Source organism: Tyto alba, unplaced genomic scaffold, assembly GCF_018691265.1.
Source record: "Tyto alba isolate M040663 unplaced genomic scaffold, T.alba_DEE_v4.0 Super-Scaffold_1000006, whole genome shotgun sequence".
Lineage (NCBI taxonomy): Eukaryota > Metazoa > Chordata > Aves > Strigiformes > Tytonidae > Tyto > Tyto alba.
The window spans coordinates 5,623,703-5,646,765 of record NW_024881272.1 but is presented as its reverse complement, the minus strand read 5'-3'; the positions used below and the strand labels follow the sequence as shown (position 1 = coordinate 5,646,765).

Here is a 23,063-nt window from a genome sequence, read left to right as displayed (position 1 = left end):
CACCAGCAAGCAAATGAATTCCTCTTAAGTTGCACAGTTGACCGTCTCAGTGTGCCAGCCCGAAAGCAGCACCTAGAGACGGGGATTGACAGATTTACTTTAGCCTGGACAGTCTCCGAGAGCTTATGGGGGCTTCTGAGGTGCCGTTGCATCATCTGAGAAGGCCTCAAGCAGAGAGCAGACGGCTGCGAGTAGGTCCAAAAGGTCTGATTTTGCAGCGTGCTTTTTGCAGTTCAAGGCGGGACGCCCCGGGGTAGGGGTGGTGGTGAACAACTTTCATGCAAGACTTAAGCTGGGCTTTGGTACTTGGCTGAGAACTGAAGCCTGCGGGCACCGACACCCTCTCTCAGCAAGGGCCAGGTCCATCGGGCTCACTCGCCGTGCGGGTGTGATTCCCCTACGACGCCCGTAAGAGCAGCCCTCCACGTCCTGAGTGATGTTTCCTTCCCAGGATGGCGCGCTGCCCTCCGGAACCGCCAAAAGCCAAGCCCAAAGCAAAGCAGCTTGCCCCAGAAAAGGCAGGCAAGGTGACTCGGGGAGCAAAGGGGGTTTTGCTGCAGGAGGAAGCCAACGGCGGGCTCCTCCTGGCAGCGAAGGGTTTGCGCGGGGCAAGCCCGGCAGCCCCAGACCGCGGGTGGCTCCGCAGGCAGCGCTGCCCGGGGCGGCGGCGGTGGCAGCTGCGGGAAGCGCCGACCCGTTCGCGGGGAGCCGGGCGGTGCGACGGGCAGGGCGGTACGAGGGGGTGTGCGTGTGTGTGTGTGTGTGTGTGTGTGTGTTTTTCCACCCCTCCGCGCCCTCCCCACAGCTCGCAGGCGGGACGCGGGGGGGGGGGGGGGGGGGGCGAGCCCCCGGGGCGGCGGGGCCTGAGGAGCGCCCGGCCCCCCCCCCCCAAATCCCATCCCCCGCCCCGAGCGGCCGCGCCGCGGGTCGCCGCCCGCCACCCGGCAGGTTGTAAAGTCATTAACTCCCTCAGCCATGCCGGCCCGCGCTCCGGCGGCGGCTGCTCCTGCGACCGCCGCTGGTGGGCCGCCTCGCCGCCTCCTCCTCCGCGGCGGCGGCGGCTGCAGCAGCGGCAGCGAGAGCAGCGCGGCATGGCCGCCGCTCCCCGCCTCCTCCTCCTCCTCCTCAGCGCCGCCGCCGCCCCCCTCAGCGCTAAGGTAAGCGGCGGCGGGTGGGCCCGCGGCGGCGGAGCCTCCCCTCCCTTTCGCCCTCCTTCCTTCCTTCCTTCCTTCCTCCCTTCCCTCCCCTCAGGGAGCCGCGGCGGGGCCCCGGGAGGGGCGCTCCGAGCTGGCGGGGCCGGGGCAGGGAGAGGGCGGCCCGGCCCTTCCCGCGCTGGGGAGCTTGAGAGTCCGTCGCCCTTCCCCGCAGGTTCCTGCAGGGGATGGCCTGGACTTTGGGGGGTGTCCGTCCCCCCCCACCCCGCACCCTGCGGTCGTCCCTCACTCTTGGGATGCTTGAGAAGGGGGCGGCGGGGGGGGGGGGGGGGGGGATGTGTTGTGTCGCGTCTCCCTCATATTTTACCCCGAGGACCCGACGCTTTGCCCGCTCCCCAGAGGCCTGGCACTAACAAAAGGCCAACGGGGGGTGTGTGTGTGGCGGGGGTGTGTGTGTGTGTGAGGAAGCCTGAAGCGGCTTCCCAGCATCACCAGAAGGACCGTGGGGGAGCAGGGCCTTTCCCTGCTTGGGGGTTCGCTGCTCCCCACCTTCATCCCTGACAGAGGGTTGCCTCCAGTTAAGAGCTGAAAACAGACAAATTCTCCTCTCTCCTTCCCGCCACCCCAGGCAGGGGGTTTAGGCAGCTGCGTTCCCCGCTAACTGTGGGGCGCGCGTCTGGGCGCCGCAGCCCCACGCTCCCCTCATCTCTGCTCCCCTCCACAAAGGACCTCCTCAGCCTGGCCCTCCTCGTGGCACTTGTCTCACAGCTGCACCAAAACCCTTCTGCCTGTCCCTGTCCCCTTCCCGAGGCCCAGCCTGGGACAGTCGCCCCCGGGACTGTGGCCGGGGAGGCAGGAATCCCAGCTCCGCAGGGCGCCGGCTGTGCCCTTGCCTTCACGGGTCACTGCGTGCATTGTGGCTCGGCGCTCCCCGAGGGGAACCCGGCTGGATTTCTTTGCTGCTGAAAGGATTCTGCTCTGCTAAAGGAAGAGGGCTTTGGGCTGTGTTTCCCACCCCCACACCAGACCGACCCCGTGGCTGAGGTGAAGCAATCTTGCATGAGCTATCTTAAAGACAGAGAAAAGACCAGGCACCGCAGCTTTACTGCGGCTAACCCAGGCTTGAGGAGCGGCGGTGTCTCTTGTTCTGGGGTTGTCTTAATTTTAAAACTCGTGTCTCATTTCCACTTTGTTTTTACCTTCACGCACGTTTGCTGCCTGTTCTGTTTACCCTGTAACTGTAGGGCTAAGTCAGAGAGAAGTTTCAGGCAGAGCAAGCCGGGTCAAGCTAAACAGATGTGAAGTCCTTCATTGGGGACTGACCTGGATGGACTCCTCCATCAACGTGTGTACACAAGCCTTGGCTGCTCGTGGTGCTCCCTGCCCCCAGCAGCTGTGTTTGTACAGCACCTAAGACAGGGCACCCGGGGCTGGGCGGAGGGCTGCTGAGCCCTCCCCGGGACAAACGCACACCAGTACTGTTGCCAGGTCTGCCCCGAGGACTCCGTTGCTCCAGGAGATCCCCGCAGAGCGGTCTGATTGAGGATTGCGTGGTGCGAGTTGGCCTGGCAGACATGGTTGCTGGGTATTGATCCGTATCCCTGGTGCAAGACAGCTCACAAAACGGTCATTAGGGGATTAACCTGCAGTTCCTCTTGCTATCTGTTTTCTATATACAACATGATTATGCAAAGAGTGTCACAGAAAGCCTCAATCCATAGATGGGGTAAGCAAATTCCTTCCTACGTGGGGTTAACAGCATCCAATGCCCCTGAAAAACCTGACTCTCGCTGCCTGTTACTCCCTTCTTCCCTTCTGCAGATTTCCATCCTTTCTACCGGCTTGCCCCGCTTGAAGTTAGGTTATCACCTAACTGGCTTGCATCAAGTATTTTGTAATGACATGCAGCACTTGCTTGTGAACTTTCTGTCACACCAGGATTGTGAATGGTACTTGATAGTTCTACACTGGTTTCTGTTCATCAGTTTTCTAATGTGCTTCTCAACTGCACCTCGTTACATGTCCTGATTTTTGTTCCTTATTTGCTGCAAATATCACATCTTTAGCAAGCTACCATTTTTCCCCAGATTAGTGCTCTTCCTGATCCTGTAAAAATTATTCTGCATTGCTCATTTTACCTCAGGATACCTTCTCCTCATGGAAAACTTCCTCAGATATCTTGTTTCAACTTTTCTAAGGAAAATCTGGTTTTGGGTCTGCTTCCAGCATTAAATCTCTCATGCAAACCATCTAGTCTACTCAAATAGGATAAAACAATGGCAGGATGAGAAATAGCTTTACACAAACACCAGTTCTTTTGTAAAACATCAGGGCAGAATTGCAAATGCTATTGTTTCTTTCAGGGCTGTGGTAGAGTCTATCACCACAGCTTTAGTCAGAGAATGTCATGGGGAGCCCAAACCGGGGGAGGTGAACATGGGCATTCATTTCCAGATAATAATCTGACATCCATTCCAGACATTAAGGCATCTGAAGCTACTTAGTATTTCAGTAAGTATGTGGTTTGCTGTAAAGAGAAGCCCTTAAATAAAGGGATTGTGGAAATTTTTGGTAGAGAACATGCAGTTAATGGCCTCAGAAAAGGTCTGTGAAGAATTTATTTAATTTTCAGCTTCTGTTTCTAGTAGTCTCGTAAGTTCAAGCAGGGTTGAGCAGAACAGTTTACGACAGCTACCGTGCCCTTCAGTGGTGGGCCAGCCCTTAAGGCATGCCAGGCTGCAACGGAGAGCCTTCCGCTCCTCCGTTAAGGGAACTAGACAGGCATGTTTGTGGTCTCTTGTCCCAGACAGCTTTTTTCCAAGACCCAGGCTCTAATGAATCTCAAGATTAGGCACAACAATAAGCAACACAGGAGACTGGGCCACCGACACAGTGATTGAGGTTATTCCCAGGTTTCTGGGAAACCCAGCGTAGCTCAGAGCTGATCGTAGAACGTGACAGAGAGTCAGCAGAGAATTTATTTTATCCCTTTCAGCTATTCAGAAAGACCGCCTGGAAATCCGATAGGATGTCAGGCCAGGCCCACCCTTCTTTGCAGGGCTGAAGCACTTTGTTTATGGCAGCCTTTGTTTGGCAGGGGGGAGAGGGGAAGCAGCTGCTGGGTCTTTGGTTAGACAGGAAAAGCTTTCAGCGGTGCTGGCTTAGAGACTGATGTTTCTGTCATTGATATTGGCAAATCCAGAGGCAGATAGTTCATCCTGGAAAAGTTCCCTGCAGGTTGGGGTTCAAAGCTCTGGTCCCCCCAACAAGGGGACAGGAGGGCAGCCCTCGCCTACTCAGTTAGTTGCATGGCCTCCAGCATAGGTGCAGAGGCACAGAAATAACTTGGTTAGCCTCAGAGAGGAACTGCAGCTGTATAATCACCCTGTGCCAAGCCACAAATGCCTCGGGGGAAATTCTTGTGGAAAGCACCTGGCTGAACTGGAATATGGGCTGTCTTTTCTATGGATGGGAATTCTAGGCCTTATATTCCTCATCATGTAAGGAATCGTACCTCGTCCTCTTACCTTCTTTAAGCAGAGCCCTCACCCAAGCCCAGGCAGAGCCAGCCTTGTAAAGCCTGGATCTATGCGCATCTCCAGCTCCAGTGTTTCTAGCCAGCTCCATTTCCATGATTCTGCAGCAGAGTACAAATAAGAGAAGCTCCGTCATCTTCTGTAACCAGGAGAGTGCAAAAGAGTTGTAAAGCCCCTTTGATTTCTCCTTCTGCAAGGAGGAGGCATGGGGCAGGGCGTGTGGTGGGATTCACTTGGCCAGAAGGTAAACTCTTGGGATTTGCTGAGGGGCTTGGAAAACTAAAGCTAGGAGCTAATCTAATCTGGAGTCTGTCCCACAGTCCTTAATTTATTATCTGGAAATTTGGAAAATGTGAGTATCTCTAATTAAAAACAAGAACCATTTGTGTGTCATGGTTAATGCAGATTTATTTCTGACAATACAATAAATTCAGTGCATATTGGAACCAGCTGCCCCAGCTCTAAGTATCTGAAGTTTCCCCTCCACATCACCAGGCCTAGGACTCAGGTGCAGTCACGCTGTAAGTCTCACTGGCCGAGGGGACAGCTCAGCATTGTCCTTGCTTACACAAGAAAATAAACGCTCGTAGGCAAGGACTGGCAAGGGAGCTCGGTCATGGTAAACCTGAGAGCCAAATCAATCTACTTAAAAAGTGATTGATTCCTCCAATGCAGAGAGGAAGCAGGAATAGGGCTTATGGGTATAGGGGAACACATTTTATTAAAAAAAAAAAAAAGTCTCTTTGACTAGCATCCTTCAATAAATCTTCATTTGGGCTCCTGTCATTCATGAAAGTCGCAGTGCAGCAAGAAACTTACCCAGTCCTAACTGTAACACAGAGACACACAAAGGCAGAGATGCTGATCTTCCCCAAACCCAAGTTCTGCCAAGTCTCCTTGCATCCAGAGAAAACACCCAAGAACAGTAACCCTGAAAAGGAGCCTGCAACTTCCCACCACTCCAAATACACAGAGTCTTTATTATATCCAGGGGTAGGTCAATAGAACAGACTATTTCGCTTCCCTTCGCCCGTTTCCCTTCTGCCCTGTCTCACCTGTTTGGATTTTAAGATTTTTAGAGCAGGACTATCTTGCAGGTTACAGCTGCGGAGATCTTTATTGCCACCTGGGGAAAAGCTGGGTAAATATTTCAGCTTTTGGTCCACATGCCTTCCCTCCAGGCAGTCTGTGCGCCTCATGTAACTACTCAGTGAAGTGGCAAGACACCACCTTTGATTATTACCCCAGCTATGGGAGACTCTCTGTTGTGCCGAGCTCACTGCACAGACACCAGATAAAATCATTGGCATTCCCCTTCCTGACAGCTGTGAAGAGCTCTTCCTCCGCAGGCCCTGACATGCTTATCGTAGAGAAGGACATAAGGGGTCAGGGAAAGATTTCAGCTGAAAATACCTTACAATAAGAGACCTTTGGTTTCTTTTCTTTGTAAATGTGGGAGCTACATACTCAGCATTTCAATTTACAGTCCTGTAATATATACTCAGGCAAAAATTCTCATAGGGAATAGGTTGAGATGATCATTTGGAAGAAGAGAAAAAGGTATTTTTGAAAACGTGTCTGTTCCTTTTAAATTTAATTTTTCTCTTGAGCAACTCAGCTGCTGGCCATGGCATTTGGTCCTTGTCAGGCCAACAACAGGAGTCGGAGTTTGGTCAACTCCAGCCAGGAGTTTTAAGTTCAGCAAAGAGTTTTGTTGTATTGTTTTAAAATTCAGTGATTGTAATCACTAGCAAGTAAAGCATCAGGTAACATGGTGCTTTTTCTGCAGCAGAATATGTTGTTTTCAACATGCTCTGGCTGTGGTATCATCACCAGGAAGAGGCGCTACGCACATTTCAACCACAGTGAGTTACAACTTAAAAACATTTGCATAAAACCAGCTGCATCTCCTCTGCCCAGAGGATGTTCTGTTGGCAGACACTGTAGAAATAACAAGTTCTCAGGCAGGATTACTCTACAAGATGCAGAACGTTTTGGCTTTATTACACCATGAAAGAGCATAAAGCCAAGAGACAGTCAACCAAAATAGTGAACAGAGCACATTTAGCGACGAGCAAACCCTGCTGAGTTTTCTTTCATATCCATCAATTACACTTTGCAGACCAGTTCTTTGCAACAGAACTATCAGCTGCTGCCTCAAACCAGCATGTTTTGCTAATAGTAGCACCAATACAACTTCCCTGAGCCCTTACTTTAACGTAGAAGACTTCACACTCACACACGAATTACTCATTTTCTTCTACTAATACTGAAACACTGTCAGCATTTTCAGCTGGATAAATCCCTTCCAGTCACTGTCCTGTGTTAAACTCATTGCTGCATTTAACACTACTCACAGCTGTATTTCAGTAAACAGTAAATTAACTCCTGCATAGGCTAGTTTACCAAAGTCCCTGGGAGATTTTAGACCACCAGACACAAAACAGGAAAATATTGCAAGGGAAAAACAAACAAACAAACAAACAAAGAAAACCCAACAGCTAAAACACAGAATCCCTTATCTGCTAGAGAATTGTGGAGGCACAGCCAACAGCAGCCTGCTGCGATGACCACATTGGGGCCAAAAGAGCTCAGGTTTGCCAAATTGAAAGTCTCAGCCCCAGCGAGGCACACTGGGAGAGGGAGCAACCCTTCCCTGAGCACAGTGGGGAGCCGAGGGACAGGGGACAACTGCAATTGCAGGAAGCTCTGGTTCTGAAGCGCTCTTGAAAATAACTTTTGTGAGGGTTGGAGGGCGAGGAGCTTGGGTCTGAGCTGATTTAGTCACAGAGAGAAGTTAATTTGTTGGAACGCAGCTCCAGCAAGTGACCGATGGGAACCCCCAGCTTCCCTGCAGGCGAGCCTCCGCACGGCCCAGCGCCGCGGCTCGTCCTCTTCTCTCCTGACCCGGGCGGGCAGCGTGAGCTGTGATCTGCTGGTCTGTCTGCCCCGGGGCTGGGAGCGATGCTGGCGTTGCTGTCACGCGTGTCCGGCCTGACAGCCCTTCTCCACTTTGTGCCGTGAGATCCCAGAGGCACCCTCCTTCCCATACGTAGCTCAGTTTTGGAGGGAAGTTTGGATTTTGAGAGGGGTGAGCCTGGCGTGGCCCCAGACGGGCTTGATCCTGCCACGGTTGCCCCAGTGCTGCCCATTTAGAAGGCAGCCAGGTGACGTGGTCCCTGTGGGAGCTGCCTTTGGAAGGCCCTTCTCTGCCTGGGGTGGTGAGGAGCCAGGTTCTCCAGCTAACCGTCTTCTGTTTCTGTCAGGACAGTAGTGAGGCAGCAGATGGAGCTGGCCCCTGGGATGAAGAAGTCACCAAGTGGTGGGGAGAGTGGAGCTCCTGGTCCACTTGCTCCCGGTCCTGTGGGGGAGGCGTGATGTCCCGGGAGAGGCACTGCTTGCAACAGAGGTGAGTTGTGCCCCAGCCTGAACCCTTGGCCAGGTCTCAAGTGTCAGAGGGGAAATACAGTGCCCCCGACGTGCGTTTTGGGTGCCCCTTGAACACATCACCCACTCAGCCTGGCTCATCTGATGAGGAGCAAGGGGTTGATCCCCTCTTGGGGTCTGTGGGAGACATGAAGATGACAGGGTTGTGGGCTGGAGAAGGCTAGCTCTATTCCTCTTCCCCTTTCCTTCCCAAACCCTCACTCACTGTGGCTGCTCTGACCAACCTAACCCTGATCTGTAGCTAGTTCCTGCGCTAAGGATGTGGGTACATATTCCCGGACACCTTACAGGGACTTGATTTACTCCTGGCAGCAGCCAGCTCAGCCACGTCTCAGCAATTTCCCTTCTTTATTCCCTGCAGAGCTTGCAAGTTTTTTTTCCCCTCTGTCATTTATCTGGCTGTCACCTGACAGCATCTCCATTTGTCCCCTACGGCCACATTTGTCCCCTACAGCTGCTACAGTCCTGGTATCAGTTGGACTGGGTTTGTGGGAGTGGGGAGAGCTGGGGAACTTCAGCTGCCTGAATTCCTGCTGTCCCCTCCCGGTCACCTTGCCACCAAGCACTCCTCCTCTTCCAGCACCTCACTAATATGCTACTCCAGGCTCCTGAGATGTTAATGAGAGCTGGCATCCTGCAGCACAGCAAGCCCACGGGGTCTGCCCACCCCACACTCGGCCCCTTTTCCTTCTATGTGAATGCACCTCTGAGCGGAAGAAGCTCAAGCAAGGGCCCCCAACTTGCTCTCCTTCCTGCAGTGGAAATCTTCTGTTGTGTGGGCTGGTTGGCAGCACGGTGAGGGTCCAGATGTGCTGCAGTACCTTCAATCTGGACGTGGCCTCCCTGATAACTGGGATTGCCAGTGTCTCTGCCACTGCTCCTCCTCCCCAGCACACTGTGGCCACCATGGCAGAGCAGTGTGAAACGGAGGGCGGGAGGGAGCCTGGGGCTGTCCCACACCCCGCACAGCCAGAGCAGCCCTCCTGCACTTTGCCTGCTGCCAGAAGAGAGATTTTTCTCTCCATTTGGCATCTGCTTTATCCTTGACTCCACACCTGGGGAGGCGAAGCCTTTGCTGTGGCATTTTACTCCGGGGATCAAGTCTGAATTTACAAAAAAACCCACAAGCCAGCCAACAACACAAAAAACCCAACAAGAAGGTTTCTGCAGCTTTTAGGAGAATGGCTTAAGTGTGAGCCAGGTATGCCCACAAAACAGTTTCTGCCTGAGTCTGCAGGCAGCCTCTGCTTCAGCTGAAAGGGATGGCAGTTTTCAAGCCTTTTGGGGCAAATTTAGGCTTTGCCTACATCAGTTAAATCAGTGCTCTGGAGGAACAGCTGCAGTACCTCTAGCCAGTCCAGCTTGAATATGCCTGTGGCGTTCTTCATTACACAGTGCATCCTAAGTTCCCAGTGCTGTTAATGCATTGTTTGCTGCTGATCTTTACACAGGCCATATTGCCTTAATCTGTAGTCTCATCCGTTCTCTGTACAACTGCTCAACTTTCAAGAATTTTTTCGCCTTTGCATCAGTCAAAGACTTCAGTATCCCCTGGAAAACTCCTGCTGGCCAGAGCTAAAGCATCAAGTGTTGAGAAATCCCCATGGGTTTGGTCCATCATCTGCACCAAGCCTTTCCTGCTAATCTTTTAAAGTAGCCAGTCCCCATGAGAGGTGCCATCTCTCTGCCTACTGCACAGTGAATCCTGAAATCAACTCCCCTGGTGACTGCAAACCCTGGGTGCTTCCATGGGAATGATGGATCATCAGGGTCTATTGTCCTTTTGTCACACCAACCCTTTTGGAGCCCAGACGTGAAGGGACACAGGGGTGGTGATACTGCAGTTGCTCCCTGTCTGCTCAACCTGCCCTGAAATAAGAGTAGTCTAAAATCAAAGTCCACCCAAAAGCACTGAAAATGTCTTTCAGAGATGTCAGCTAGTCTAGATCCAGAAAGCTTTCCTCTGGTAAAATGCCTGCCTTGCTTTTCCCCCTTAAGTCAGGCCTGTCATCCTTAATACCTTAGTACTTCACAGACCTCTAGCTCATTTTCTTTCTTCTTTGCAGACTCCAGATGGCCCAGGGAACAAACAGCACCATGTGTGCTGGTCAAGCCAAGCACTACCAACTGTGCCAGCAGCAGGTGAGACCCACTTCCAGTACTGCCTGGTCCTCACTGGGGGACGTGCGAACTCAGGGGGTCACACTTGATGCTGCAAGAGCACCAGCACTCAGGGTGCGACTGGTCCGTCGGAGGGGTGCAGACAAGGGGTACCATCCACTCCTGGAGTGGTTGGTGCTGTGCCTCTGAAGACGTGGGAGATGGGCTCTACTCTCTGGGACTGAGAGGAGGGGGAAGAGGATATAAAAACATATTTGTCGTGGGGTAGGGGGGAGGGACAAAGATTTTACAGCATGCTTTTCCCTTTGCTGGAAATAATTTTTGCAGGACTATTAAATACAGCTGTCTGAGGGGCCCTTGGCAATGGAGGCCTGGCCTTTCTGCCTTATTACGGCACCTCAGAGTCCATCACTGATTCCTTCCAGGGTGGACAGGGCATTGTCATCCTCCAGGGATGCAGCAGGGACAAGCAGCTGTCACAACCACGGCTGTGACATAGGGAGCTTTTGATCACATTTATTCCCTCCGTAGCCCTGCCCAGCCAACACAGCAAGCTTCAAACAGCAGCAGTGCTCCAGTTTCAATGCCAAAGCCTTTGGGAAGCGCTACTACCACTGGATGCCTCTCTATCCAGGTGGGTTTTCACAGCTTCACACAAAGGATCAGGGTGAGAAAACACCCACAGGATCTTGTCAGACACAGGAGAAGGGGAAGGTCCCAGGGGACAGGGGATGGATGCTCCTGGCTGGTCTAGAAGTGCTTCCCTATGCTCCCTGCTTTGGAGAAATCATTCCCTGTCTCTTCACAGAACCGCTCCACCCAGCCAGGCCTCCTCTCTCACCACATTGCTCCTGTTTTGGATCCTACATCAGCAAGCACTGGTGGGCAGACAGGATGCAGGCTTCTCTGAGTTGTCTTGGCTAACCAGCAGTCTTCTTGGCAGAGTGGGTGTTCACGCTCTTTGTGCCTTCTACCATTTTGGCTGCCTCTGTCACCCGGCATGCTTCCCACTGGGTTGGTGGTGGGTTGTTCTGAACAGGGCGCCCATCCATTTCCTGCACAGACAAGACAGATTGCTTCACACGGGTTGCCAGTTGTCCCTCGAGGGCCAGATTGAGCTCATCTAAGATACTACCCTCTTTCTGGACCCACCTGTTTTTCTCTTTACATGAGCTGCCAAAGGGACATAGATCATCTGCACCTCTGGCTTCAGTTACTTAGCTGAATGGGGTGTAGCTGGCCACAGCCCCACACAGTCAGTACTCTTAGAGGTCTTGCTTGGTCTTGTGTATTTATGTGTGGCCTGGGATTTGCTGATGCAGGTTCCCATGTCTGGCACAGGGGACGGTACTGCAAAGGGGAGAGGGTATGGCAAGGAAGAGGGTTTGCCAGCAAGAAGTATTTCTGCTAGGCATGGTCCCCAGCTGCAGCCTCATGCCATGACCCCTTTACTGCTACAGAATCTGTACCTTGGGGTCTCATCTCAAGCAGCGGGAACACCCAAGGTGACATCAAACCATCAGTATGGATAAGAGGAAAGTCCCCTTCCTCGCTGGCCATCTCTGAGCACCTTGATCTGCCTGGTGACTTTCTGCCTCTGTCCCTTCAGATGACTACACCAGTATCTCCAACAAGCCATGTGACCTCCAGTGCACCACCCGGAGTGGAGAGAGGCAGCTGATGGCCCGAGCACAGGATGGTACCTCCTGCAAGGACAGGACCTATCAAGGGGTCTGCATCAATGGGAAGTGTGAGGTGAGGCTCTGGGAGGAAGTAGTACGGAAATTGGGAGTGTAAGTGCAATCCTGGGCCTCCTGGTCATCGCAAGCCCAGGGGTCCCAGCAGAGAATTGAACCCAAGGCCTGGCAGCAATGGATTAATTACATTCACTCTTGAGCACCTGTGGGCTAGAGGAGAGGAGAGGAGAGAGATTCACACAAAGGGAATTATATACATCCACATGTTCCCACTGAGTGACAGCACTTTACTCCCAGCACAGAGAAGGCTAGAATTGCACGTTTGTTTACGGAGTCATCTAATTAAAAAAAAAAAAAAATCTTGCGTTTGATTTTCAACTCATACAGCAAGGATGAAGGTGTATATAGTGTTACAGAGAGTTGCCTTACAACCTCAGAAAGGCCTGCCTTTGATGCAGCATCTTGTGGAGAGAGATGTTGTGTGTCATTATTTCAGTGACAAGGATTGGCCTAAATACAGAGCTAGAAGGAACCAAAACAGCTTACTCGAGTCTTACTCCATTCACCTACACGCATGAGCCCCTGCCCCAGGGTCAGGGGCACAGTGGAGGTGGTCACAAGTTACACAGGTGAATTGCTGCTGCTCTTGGATTCGTTCATGACTCCACTCCAAGCTAACCTGCATCCCCCTGCCCGCTCCAGAACCTCACCAAAAGAGCATGGTAGCATTTCCTTGAAGAGACCCTGACCTGTGGAGATAAGCTGGCCCCAGGAACCCCTCTCTTGTTTTATTCTTTGCAGCCAGTTGGGTGCGACGGAAGCCTGTACTCACCCCGGACGATGGACAGATGCAGGGTGTGTGGAGGGGACGGCAGCACTTGCCACCGTGTCTCGGGCAGCTTCCGAAAGGCAATCTCACAGATAGGTACTCCCTGCTACCACAGTCCAGAGACTTCACCTGCTACTTCTTAGCACCAGCTGGCATGAAGGGTGACTGGCTTGAATGCGGGTAGGAGTTTCCCAGTTGCTTGGTGGAAAGAGCTGAAGAGTGCCACCGTTGCTTAAACGCCTGTGTTTTGTCCTTTTCACTTAATCATCAGAGGAATTTGGTTTGATGTGCTGTATGTTAGGCTGGTAAGGTTTCACTTCACCTCTTTACAATAGGAAGCAGCTGGGGATCTATTTGTTCCTATTGATTTTGGTGTCTTGCCCACCTCTGATGATGTGAAGAGATCAATGAATCTTCTTTTATTTGTGCTACGTGTTCATTTGAAACTTAAGCTCCTATGATGAGGGTCACAGCATTTCTTTCAGCCTGCACTCGGTCTCCTGCTTTCCCCAGTCCTATGGCTGGCACAGCTGAGGGACAGTCCCTTCTGAAACTGGGCTGAGATTCAGCCCTTGCAACCTCACGGCGCATTCCTCCACCCACAGAAGGAATAGACTGTGGATTGCTCATTAGTAATTCATTAGCTGTGGTTTGAGGATGTTTTGGAACATCATTTCACACTGTTGTTGTTTGACTAGTCTGCCTCGCTCTCTACAGACACCAGACTAGAAAAGCACTCAGGCCCCTTTCCAGAGCAGGGGTTTTGGCCTCCCATTCCAGTCCTCATAAAATCATACAGAACGGACAAGAGCTGCATTTCTAGCAGGAAAGACAGGCTGCCAAACCGTGCAACTTTAAGAGCCTTCTTATTTCCTCTCCCTTTAAAGGTCAATTTTTATGCTACTCCTGAGACAAACTGTGTTGAGTCAGGAGCTGAGGGGACCTATTGATCTTTTCCATCCTCTGTTCAGCATCAGCCCCGATCACTAGTAAGCTTTTTCTGTGCTCTTGCCAGAAAGAGCGTAAGAACACATTCATCCACACACCTTAAAGCCACGGTGTTATACTTGTGCCGTTCCTTCCTGGCTCCAAACCCAGCAGTGCTCAGATGGAGCCTTAGAGACCCGTAACAGTGATCTGAAGTGGGACTTCAGAGGGGATCTGGGCTTAGAGCTCACAGACTGGCACAACACACGTCTCTGTCCTTAGTGCCCTGCCCCTGAAGGGCAGCGCTGCCCTCCTACACACACGCTTGTCCCACCAGCTGCTTTTCCTACGTAGACCTTCTTTATTCTGTCCTCGGGGTTTCCTCACCCTGTGTTCTGTTCCTCAGGTTACGTCTTCATCACCAACATCCCTGCCGGTGCCACGGACATCCTCATCATTGAGCGCAGGAAAACAGAAAACATCCTAGGTAAGCAGAGGAACTGGACGGACCTGGAGATCCCAGTTCAGCTGCTGGGGAGGTGGGAGGAGGGCTCTGTGCACTCCTGACTGCGCTGCGAGCGAGCTCTCAGTGAGCATTTCCTCCAGGGTAGCACAGGGCGCTTCATCTCTCCATAAAACCAAGGCCACCACATCTCCAGCAGCAGGAGGGACATTTGGAAAGGAAGCTCGCTGTGGGCAGTCCCTGTTGTGAAGACATTGGTGCTCTTGTTGGAGAGGGAAATGAAAGCAGCAGGCGTTGAACACCGCTGATCTGACCCGAGGCGGAAGATGAATGCCAGAGGGCCTACGGTTCTTTTTCTACCGGGCTTGTCTTTGCTCTCCTCAGTGCCAGCGCAGCCCCAGTGTTCTGCACGGAGTATCACATCTGTCCCTTTTCTCTCTCTTTGAAGCACTTGCAGATGAATCTGGGCATTTCTTCTTCAACGGCAACTCCGCCATTGACAACCCCCAGAACTTCAGGGTAGCTGGCACGATCTTCAAGTACCGGCGGCCCTCGAGCCTGAACTCGGATGGGCTGGAGTATATCATAGCTCATGGGCCCACTAACCAGTCTCTGAATGCCATGGTATGTGAGGAGCTAGTTTTAGGCTTTCCTGTCTTGCCTGTCCCAAAAATGTAAGCCTCCCTCAGACAAAGGGAATATTAACCTGGTTCCCAAGCCAAACCTGAGTGTGTAGGTGGCTGAGGAAGCCAGATACTGTCTTGGGAGGTTTCTTTGGGTTTATGAGGACGATGTCTTCTCTTAACATCCATCACAAAACGGATGTGGCTAGAAGAGATCTCTGGGAAATATATGTCCTTAAAATAAAAAGGGTTTTGTTTTCTTTCCCTGTTGCCTCCAGTACTATAACTTTAATGGGAAAATGCCACACATAACTTATGACTACACTGTACCACGGACACCACCTCTCCGAACTGCAGCCCCTGCTGTAGACAGACCTCTCTATCATCACCTACCGGAGACCAGCCAGAACCATCCCGTTCCAGCCAACTCCAGAGCTGCTCAGGACTTCAATGCCACGTGGCTCTCCCTGTCACCAGATGACACCAGTGAACAGATTCCTCTAAGAGAAGGGCATGAAGATTTAGGCTTCGGCCACCCGCACTTCTTCCAAACCAACTCCACCAGTCAGACTCAGGACTGGGGCTGGGAACAAGGTGAAGAGAAGGAGAAGTATGACTTCCAGATAAGACAGGTCTACCATGCAAACACAGGAGAGGAAGAGGAGGAAGAAGCAGCAGCAATTGGTGGAGAAACAGAGTTGGGTTGGTTGCTTTGTTTTTCCTTCTGTCCTATTTTTGTTCTTTGAAAGCAGACATCCCACACTGGTCGTCTTGAAATCTAAGGTGGCTTTACCATCAGGGCAGCCAGGAGGGAATGATGATTTATAGTGGGCTGGAGACTGTCAGGGAGCAGCAAGGGCCAGTAGCTCCGTAAGGGGAGCTGGGAGTGAGTGCCCACCATACAGATGCAGCAGTGCCCTCTCGGGCAGGGCAGGCCCACGGCACCCGAGCTCGGCAAGCAGGGCAGCGACACCAACAGTTCGTAGCAACAGGCCAGTGATCATCAGGTGAAAGCAAGGTCACAAATCAAATCTGAGGTCAGTCTGGGAAAGCCAAAGAATGATTCAGGAACAAAGTACACCTGCAGCATTGCCCAGGCCAGAAATTAAGGCCCAGGCCTGAGCTCAAGTGGAGCTCCTGAGCACTGGGCAGAGCATGTGTGAAGTTGGTCAAGGCAGTTAAGTGTTGGTGCACCCTGGTGGCAATTTATGATTTTGAGGCCAAATACTGAATGTTGTTTTGTTTTTTTTTTTTTTTGCCTTGTTAAATACCACATGCTGAAGTACAAGCCATCCAGTATAAAGCGTCCTCTGTATTTCTTCCAGCTCTCAGGTACAATCAGATTTCCATCAGCACAGCTGTACCCTACAGCATGAGGAAATCCGAGCTGTCGGAGAACAGCCGGGTAGCATCCTCCAGGCTTCGTCTCTTCAGGCGACTGTGTCACCGAGACCCACACAACACTGCCTTCTGTAGGGAGCTGCAGCACCTGGCAGCCCGGCTGGCCCCGAGGAACTCCACAGCAGGACTATGGACCCAGACAGCTGCCCGGTGGCCGCAGGGCCTCCACAAAGCGCCGGCCCGTAAGAACTCACTGGAGGACTTGAAGGTGGAGGCATTTGCTGGGAGTCAGGGGGAAGCAGCCAACATCAGCATGATGGCATCTGTGGAGAGCCCTCTGCTAGGTGCCAGCCCAACCGCGGACATCGGCCAGGCAGAGCCCCTGCAAGCCCCTGGCACTGAAAGGTGGCACTTGATTTCCTGGGCAGAACAGGAGCGTGGTTAGCTGGGGTGGGAGGGTCAGGCCAGTCCTCTGGTAGTCTCACTGCTGTCCTTGATGTCCCTGTTCACCAGTGTCTATCCATGGCAGCTGCTGTAGATGCTTGACCACTGGTGTGTCCTTCGAAGACTGATTGTCACAACTGGCCTGACACGGAGCTCCCAGAACGTATTTCATGTCCCCCTGCCTCTAAGGGCTCCATTTAAATGGATGCTGAAGGACCTGCGAGGCCAACACTGATGTGGTTGTAAAGGAGGCCAGGAGTCTATAGCATGTCACATACACACATTTACCACCACATCATGCCCCTTCTGTCCCATTTCTCTGGGCTCTTAAGCTCCTGTAACCTCAGTAAACATTTGGCAGGAGACTGAGGGCCAATTTTTAAGCTTTTCTGACAAGCCACGTGTGAACTCTCCCACCACATTATATGAGAAGAGGGACCTTCCTTGAGCTCCCCTTTCCAACCTAATGTCATACCTCTCAAAGTGATAGTATAAGCTGAGGCTGAGGGCATCAGTGTGGTCGAAAAGCCATAATACACACGAGAGTTTCTATGAACAATGCCTCCTCTCAGAGGGATGTTGATCCACGGCTATCCACAGCCTTGCTAGTTGAATTCAGGAGGTGGGTCAAAGCTTTGTGCTCTGTTCATCAGTGGCCCATCTTGTCCAAGGTGGGGGAAATGGAGAGGAGAAACGCTGAGTTTGTTCCCATCTTCAGAGACAGGGAGAATTTCACTGTATTTTATGCTTGCAACAATTTTTCATTTTTAGCTCACGCCGCCTCCTTTTTCGACAGCAATGAGTTCGATGTGAGCCCTGTGGGCCACGACGACATCAGCTTGGCTGACATGTATCGGTGGAAAGTCTCGGCGTACGCTCCCTGCAGCTCCACGTGCACTTCAGGTAGGTTTGGCTTCAAGTGACTGATCACGTGAAGTCCTTTTTGGCTGTTGATGGAGGGAATACTGGTATTTTTTAAAATGGCAGGCAGAGTTTCAGATGCAGTGAGCCCTCCAGTAATGTAATCATGGTGGGAGGAGACTTTTGGATCTGGTGAAGCCTGACCAAGAGAGGGTCTTGATTGCCCAGCAGGTATCAGCACCTCCTACGCAATGTGTGTCCGGTACGATGGAGTGGAAGTAGATGAAACTTACTGCGATGCCCTAACGCGACCAGAACCTACTCACGAATTTTGCACGGGGAGAGATTGCCAGCCTAGGTGAGTGGAAATGGCATCAGCTGTCCGCGGGGACAGTGGATCTTTGTGAGGATCGTTTTCTGCTCAGGGTATATGACCTTTTCTGGGCTGGAAGATATGCTTAAACAGCTAAGCCCTTGCATCCCCTTGTAAGCAAAAAGAGGGAAGGAATTCGCTGTCTAAATTGCCAGCTAAGGGCAAAGTTGGCTTTGAAGACCAGTGTCGCCTTAACGCAGACATACACGTGATGAGCAGCCGCTGGGTGAGGGAGTCCCAGGCGTGCAGGCACTCCCCAGCTGCCCCGTGTCCCCTTGTCCCCCTTACCTGGGTTTTTCTTTATGCTTTCTCTCCTGGGGACTGCTCGTGGAGGTGGGAGACCAGCCGGTGGAGTGAATGCTCCAGGACCTGTGGTGAGGGCTACCAGTACCGCACTGTGCGCTGCTGGAAGATGCTGGCTCCAGGCTTTGACAGCTCTGTTTATGATGACCTCTGCGAGTCAGCTGGGCTGGCCAGGCCCATGGAGAGGAAAGCCTGCAAGAACAAGGCCTGTGGGCCCCAGTGGGAGCTCTCCGAGTGGTCTGAGGTAGGTGGCAGGGAAGCTTTGCTCCCAGAGGTAAGCAGCTGGGGCCTGGAGGAAGGTGGCTGGCAGATTTTGGGCGCTGAAGAAGCCCCTGGCCATCTGCATCCTGGGGAAGCAAGGCCTGCCTTTACCCACTGCTCCCCCGTTCCGGCACTGCCCAGCAAACATAGGCCATTGCAAAACAGTTTTTTCTAAGGTCACTTTTCAAACAGGACATCGACCAAATGAAAGCCCTGCCAGCAAGAGGCTTTGCTTCTCTCTTCCAGAGGATCTAAACGATTCCATGATTCTGTCTAAGGGTGAAGGGGAAATGGTAGCGTGGAGATTCAGAGAAGCTGAAAGCCAATCGAAATCCCATTGACTGACTTTCCAGAACCTGCCTGGGACTGGGCCAGTGGCCCAGTGACTTTGAACAGCAGCCCAGGCATCAACATCTTGGAGCGTCGGAGCTCTAGGACCCAAAGTAAATGAACAGCAGAGATAGAGACGGACCCATCTTTTTCTGTCCCTGCTGGGGCCCTTCCCTTCTCCCCCAGGTGCTGCAGGAGGGAGACAGGAGGAGGCATAGCCCCCTCCCTTGCCTTTGCTTGTCCCGCCTTGTCCTCTGCTTCCGAGCTGACTCTGTATGGCCGTTGCAGTGTTCGGCCCGGTGCGGCTCTCAGGGGACGATGAAGCGGGAGGTGCGCTGCTCGGTGGAAGCACCCCTCTGCGACGAGTCGCGGAAGCCCAGCAGCGAGAAGGTGTGCACAGGGCCCCCCTGCGACCGCCGCTGGACCGCCTCGGACTGGGGCCCGGTGAGTCTGGGGGGGTCTGCTTCTCCTCGCACCCGGCGGCGGGGGTCAGGGCTGGCGGGAGGGAGCAGGTGGGCTGTCACAATACTGCTCTCTCTGGGCTTCCTTCTGGCAGAGGCTCAGCTAAAGACGCTAGAATAATCGGTATTTTTGCCTCTCCGTGCTGCAAATTTTGATGAGCTGTGAGGCGAGCTCCATTCAATAATCTGGGAAGCTCACGGCACCTGCAGAATGGGAGTCCCTTACCTCTAAAGACCCTTGGGATCCAGTGCCACAGTCCCAGTGGCAGGGCTGGGCTCTGGTCTCCTGGCACCACCAACCCTGACCTCTTCACTTTCCTGCTTTCTGATGTGTCTAAATGCCCTTTATTCCTCCAAGTGCTCAGGTTCGTGTGGCGAGGGACGCATGAGCCGCTTCATTGCGTGTCGCAACCTGGAGGGGAAGGTGATCTCCAACTCGCAGTGCGACCCAGCCACCAAGCCCCTGGCTGTCCATCCATGTGGAGACAAGAACTGCCCCGCACACTGGGTGGAGCAGGAGTGGGACCAGGTAAAGCCAAGCCCAGCCCTGTGTCCTCAGCAATCCTTCCCACCCCAGATCCCACAGGAGATGGTGGGAGCCCTGCTCCCTCGGCGGAGCAAGGTTATATGGTACGCCCTCCAGCCATGGAGCTGCACCCTTGTAGATCCTTTAGATCATTTTAGAAAGGGGGAAGGAGTAACGAATACCACAGCTTTACCCACCCATACCCTATAGACCACCCCAAAGTTTGTGGCATTTGCTGCCTTCCCAAGGACCTCCATTGGAGGGCAGCAATGTCCTAAGGAAATCCTCCTCCTCCCCCACCTCTGGCAGTTGCAGACACCTCAGCAGAGCTATTTGTTCAGAATGTGCACTCACACCCCTCAAGATTTTGGCCCCACCACTAAAGAGAAAGCCTCAACAAAACCAGCTTCATATCTGATAAATAACAGCCAGAGGTAAGCCTGAACCACAGCCCAGATCCCTGCCCTGGAAGTCACGTCTGGGCCATGACTGTGCACTTGCCTCAGGACTTAGAGTCCAGTGAACATGGTCTGGGTGCCCCGTTCTACCAAACGGTTGGGCTCTGCCAATCTGCTTACTCCTCTTCTGTTGCTTAAGGCCTAGAGGCTTTAGGCTTCCTGATACCGGCTGGTCGGAATCCCAGAGCACCCAGAAGAACACGTGGAGCCAGTTGTGGGGTTTGGGCTTTTGCCTTGAGCAAAATAAGGATTCAAAAAGCACTAAGGAAGAAGGTTTCCAGAGAAGCAGCTGAGCCCTCTCCCCTCCAGCCATAGCTAAACCTCTCTTCTCCTTTGGCTACCCTTTATAGCTGTTGACTACATTCAGCTGAGTCTCCCTCCAGCACTGGTAACAAGCACAAACTGGTCAAACCTTGGGAGCCATGGCAGTCCCGTAACCCCCTCCCGCTCTGGCCTACGATGTGGGTCACACAGTGCTGCAGTGCAGTTTTTCAGCTGCATCCAGGCTATTAAACTCGCCTGAACTCTGACAGACCAGCTGAGCTCGCTGCTTTTGTGCATGGCAGCTGCTTTGCCTTCGCCGCGTTCTCTCAGCTGATCAGCTCTGCGTTCACGGGATGACTAAGGGCAGACCCAAGCCTGCTCTGCTGGCCCTGCCACGGTGAAGAAGGGGACAAAGCAGTGAAATCTCAAACTGGCGACTGCCTTCATGGGCATCAGGGAGCAGAGCTGAGCTGGAATCCCAGCCTGCCTCCTGCTGCTTCTCTTGGTGCTGTCCTGAGAGAGCGACTCCTCCCACCTAAGCCTCGAATAGCTTTGGGCTCGGCAGTACTTGTCCATGCAAATCACCTGAAGTGCATCAGTTTGGTCCCCTTAGGCCCATACAAAGCTTGCCAGTACTCCAAGATGTAGGTTGCTACGTGTTTTTTGAGAACATAGATACACGTAAAATTAGGCAGAAACAGCCTCTTGTAGTCTTGCCTTGGCAGCTCTAGGTCCCTTGTGGTAGCTGCTCTCAAGGCCAGCCAAGGTGAAGTCAGCATCCCCAGTGCTGCCTAAACACAAATTACCAGCTTCTGTCCCCACCCCCTAAGAAAGTCAGCTCGTTTGCGGACACCCCTCGCTCCTGTGACCCGGGCAGCACTGCCTCCCTTAGACTGGTGTTAGCACAGGCATTCAGCACCTTGCTTCCCAGCAGGATGCCATCTTCATCAAAGCCCTGCAGCTGATGATCACCATTTGTTACCTGGCTGTTACGTTCTCGTTTCCAGTGCGATGCCAGCTGTGGGCGAGGGATGAAGACCAGGGTCGTCTTGTGCGCGGGCCTGGAGAACGGGGTGTACAGGGAGTACCCCGAGAAGCGCTGTAAAGCCTCTCAGAAACCCGAGGAACAAGCTGCCTGTTTCAGGAGGCCGTGTTCGACGTGGTTCACTACCTCCTGGTCTCAGGTAGGGCTCGGGGTGGTGAGGAAGGGGGAGAGGAGGCCTCATAACCCTGGCTGGTGGAGCACGACCCTGCGCTGAGGCTTTCTAGCAGCCTTGTTCTGCCGAGGGCTCTGTTCGGCCTGGATGGGACCACGAGCTCTGCTCTTCTGCAGACCAGGCAGCAGGCGGAGGGCCTGGCACACGCAAGCTGGAGAAAACCTCGGAGCATGTGGATTATTGCCTCAAGCAAGAGCGTGCACCACACTGCAGGCAGACAGGATACAGCCGTGTCTCCTCCTCTGCCACCAGTCAATGTTCTGTCTTTCCCTTGATTTTAACTGGTGAGCGTTTAGGGAATGGGAGGTCAGGGGAAGCCGGGCCTGGCTCACAGCAGCCATTTGCTCCATCTTCTATCACAGCGTCAACACTCGAAGCAAAAACAATTCCAAAGTGCATTAGAGAGGTGAAAGCAAACTACTCCCTTCCTCTGCCCAGCCCTGGCTCAGGGAGGCTCTCCTCCAGCAACAGAAAGGGAGCGTAAATTTGGGATTTGAGCCAAACCTCCTTGAGAACAGTCTCCAAAGTAGGGATGGGCAGGCCTCACTGGAAGAAAGAACATGGGAACTATAGAAAAATTAAAAAAATGCCTCTCACGATCCCTTTCCTCTCTCTTGATCCCGACAGTGCAGCAAGACGTGCGGTGCTGGTGTGCGACTGCGGGAGGTGAAGTGTTACCAGGGGGACACGCTGGCTCAGGGCTGCGACCCCGCTTCCAAACCAGAAGCCAGGCAGGCGTGCCAACTCCAGCCGTGCCCCACAGAGGCACCAGGTAAGACCGGGAGGGCAAGGAGCCCTTGAGAGCCCTTTGCTCTGTCCCGCTGGGACAGCACATCACCTTTTTAACCCCCTTCTGTGGCTGCTTCTGTTCCCCAGAGGAAGACTGTGAAGACAAAACGATGGCCAACTGCGTGCTGGTGCTGAAGGTGAAGCTGTGCTCTCACTGGTACTACAGGAAGGCTTGCTGCCGGTCATGTCGGCTCAAGTCACCCTGACTGCTGCCAGGCTGTGTGTTCCATCCAAGTTCAGGGGCAAGAGCCCCCTCGAGCCAGACTTTACCACTTGAAGCCACCCCACTTGGCTTGGCTGCGGAGCCAGTCCCTGTAGACCAGCCTACTCAGCGAGGAAGGATTCCTAGGACTTAGTCCTCACCGTTCCCTCTCCACCAAGAGGATTTTACACAAGACAAACCATCACTTCCTAGCAAGCTACTGAGAAGTGAGTTGGGCAAGCCCGTCCCTGCTGTCATCACCTCTGAAGAGCTCTCGTTGGAGGCGGTGGGGTGCGGAGGCCAGCCCGCAGCGGGGCACAGGGGACAGCAGCCGTCTCCGGTCTGCCCTGCAGACTCTTCCACTACAAGGGCAATTTCCAAAACACACTGAAAAGTTCTGTGTCACAATAAAGAGCTAAACTATCAAAGTGTAGTT

The 23,063-nt window shown here is 53.1% G+C and overlaps 1 protein-coding gene across 7 annotated transcripts; it reads left to right on the top strand.

Moving 5' to 3' along the window:
• The first annotated feature begins 917 nt into the window (after positions 1-917).
• On the top strand, positions 918-23,055 carry LOC104365263 (ADAMTS-like protein 2). 7 transcript variants are annotated; one of them, XM_042786288.1, is made up of 19 exons: positions 918-1,157; positions 7,957-8,099; positions 10,204-10,279; positions 10,790-10,892; positions 11,868-12,013; positions 12,757-12,880; positions 14,118-14,198; positions 14,623-14,798; positions 15,076-15,499; positions 16,123-16,129; positions 16,274-16,543; positions 17,379-17,485; positions 17,672-17,801; positions 18,150-18,363; positions 18,999-19,154; positions 19,530-19,700; positions 21,427-21,603; positions 22,264-22,408; positions 22,513-23,055. In XM_042786288.1, exons 1-19 carry the CDS (start codon positions 1,092-1,094, stop codon positions 22,629-22,631), a joined length of 2,835 nt encoding a protein of 944 aa, XP_042642222.1. In that variant the 5' UTR covers positions 918-1,091; the 3' UTR covers positions 22,632-23,055. The 7 variants fall into 7 exon arrangements, with proteins under 7 accessions (XP_042642222.1, XP_042642205.1, XP_042642200.1 ...); XM_042786271.1 differs by having other exon boundaries at positions 16,123-16,543; positions 17,675-17,801; XM_042786266.1 differs by having other exon boundaries at positions 16,123-16,543.
• The last annotated feature ends 8 nt before the right edge of the window (positions 23,056-23,063 follow it).

Coding starts and splice junctions, on each gene's coding strand:
- LOC104365263 (XM_042786266.1), top strand. CDS start 1,092: ATGGCCGCCGCTCCCCGCCTCCTCCTCCTCCTCCTCAGCGCCGCCGCC. Junction 10,280..10,789: donor ACCAACTGTGCCAGCAGCAG/GTGAGACCCACT, acceptor TTCCCTCCGTAG/CCCTGCCCAGCCAACACAGC. Junction 12,881..14,117: donor AAAGGCAATCTCACAGATAG/GTACTCCCTGCT, acceptor TCTGTTCCTCAG/GTTACGTCTTCATCACCAAC.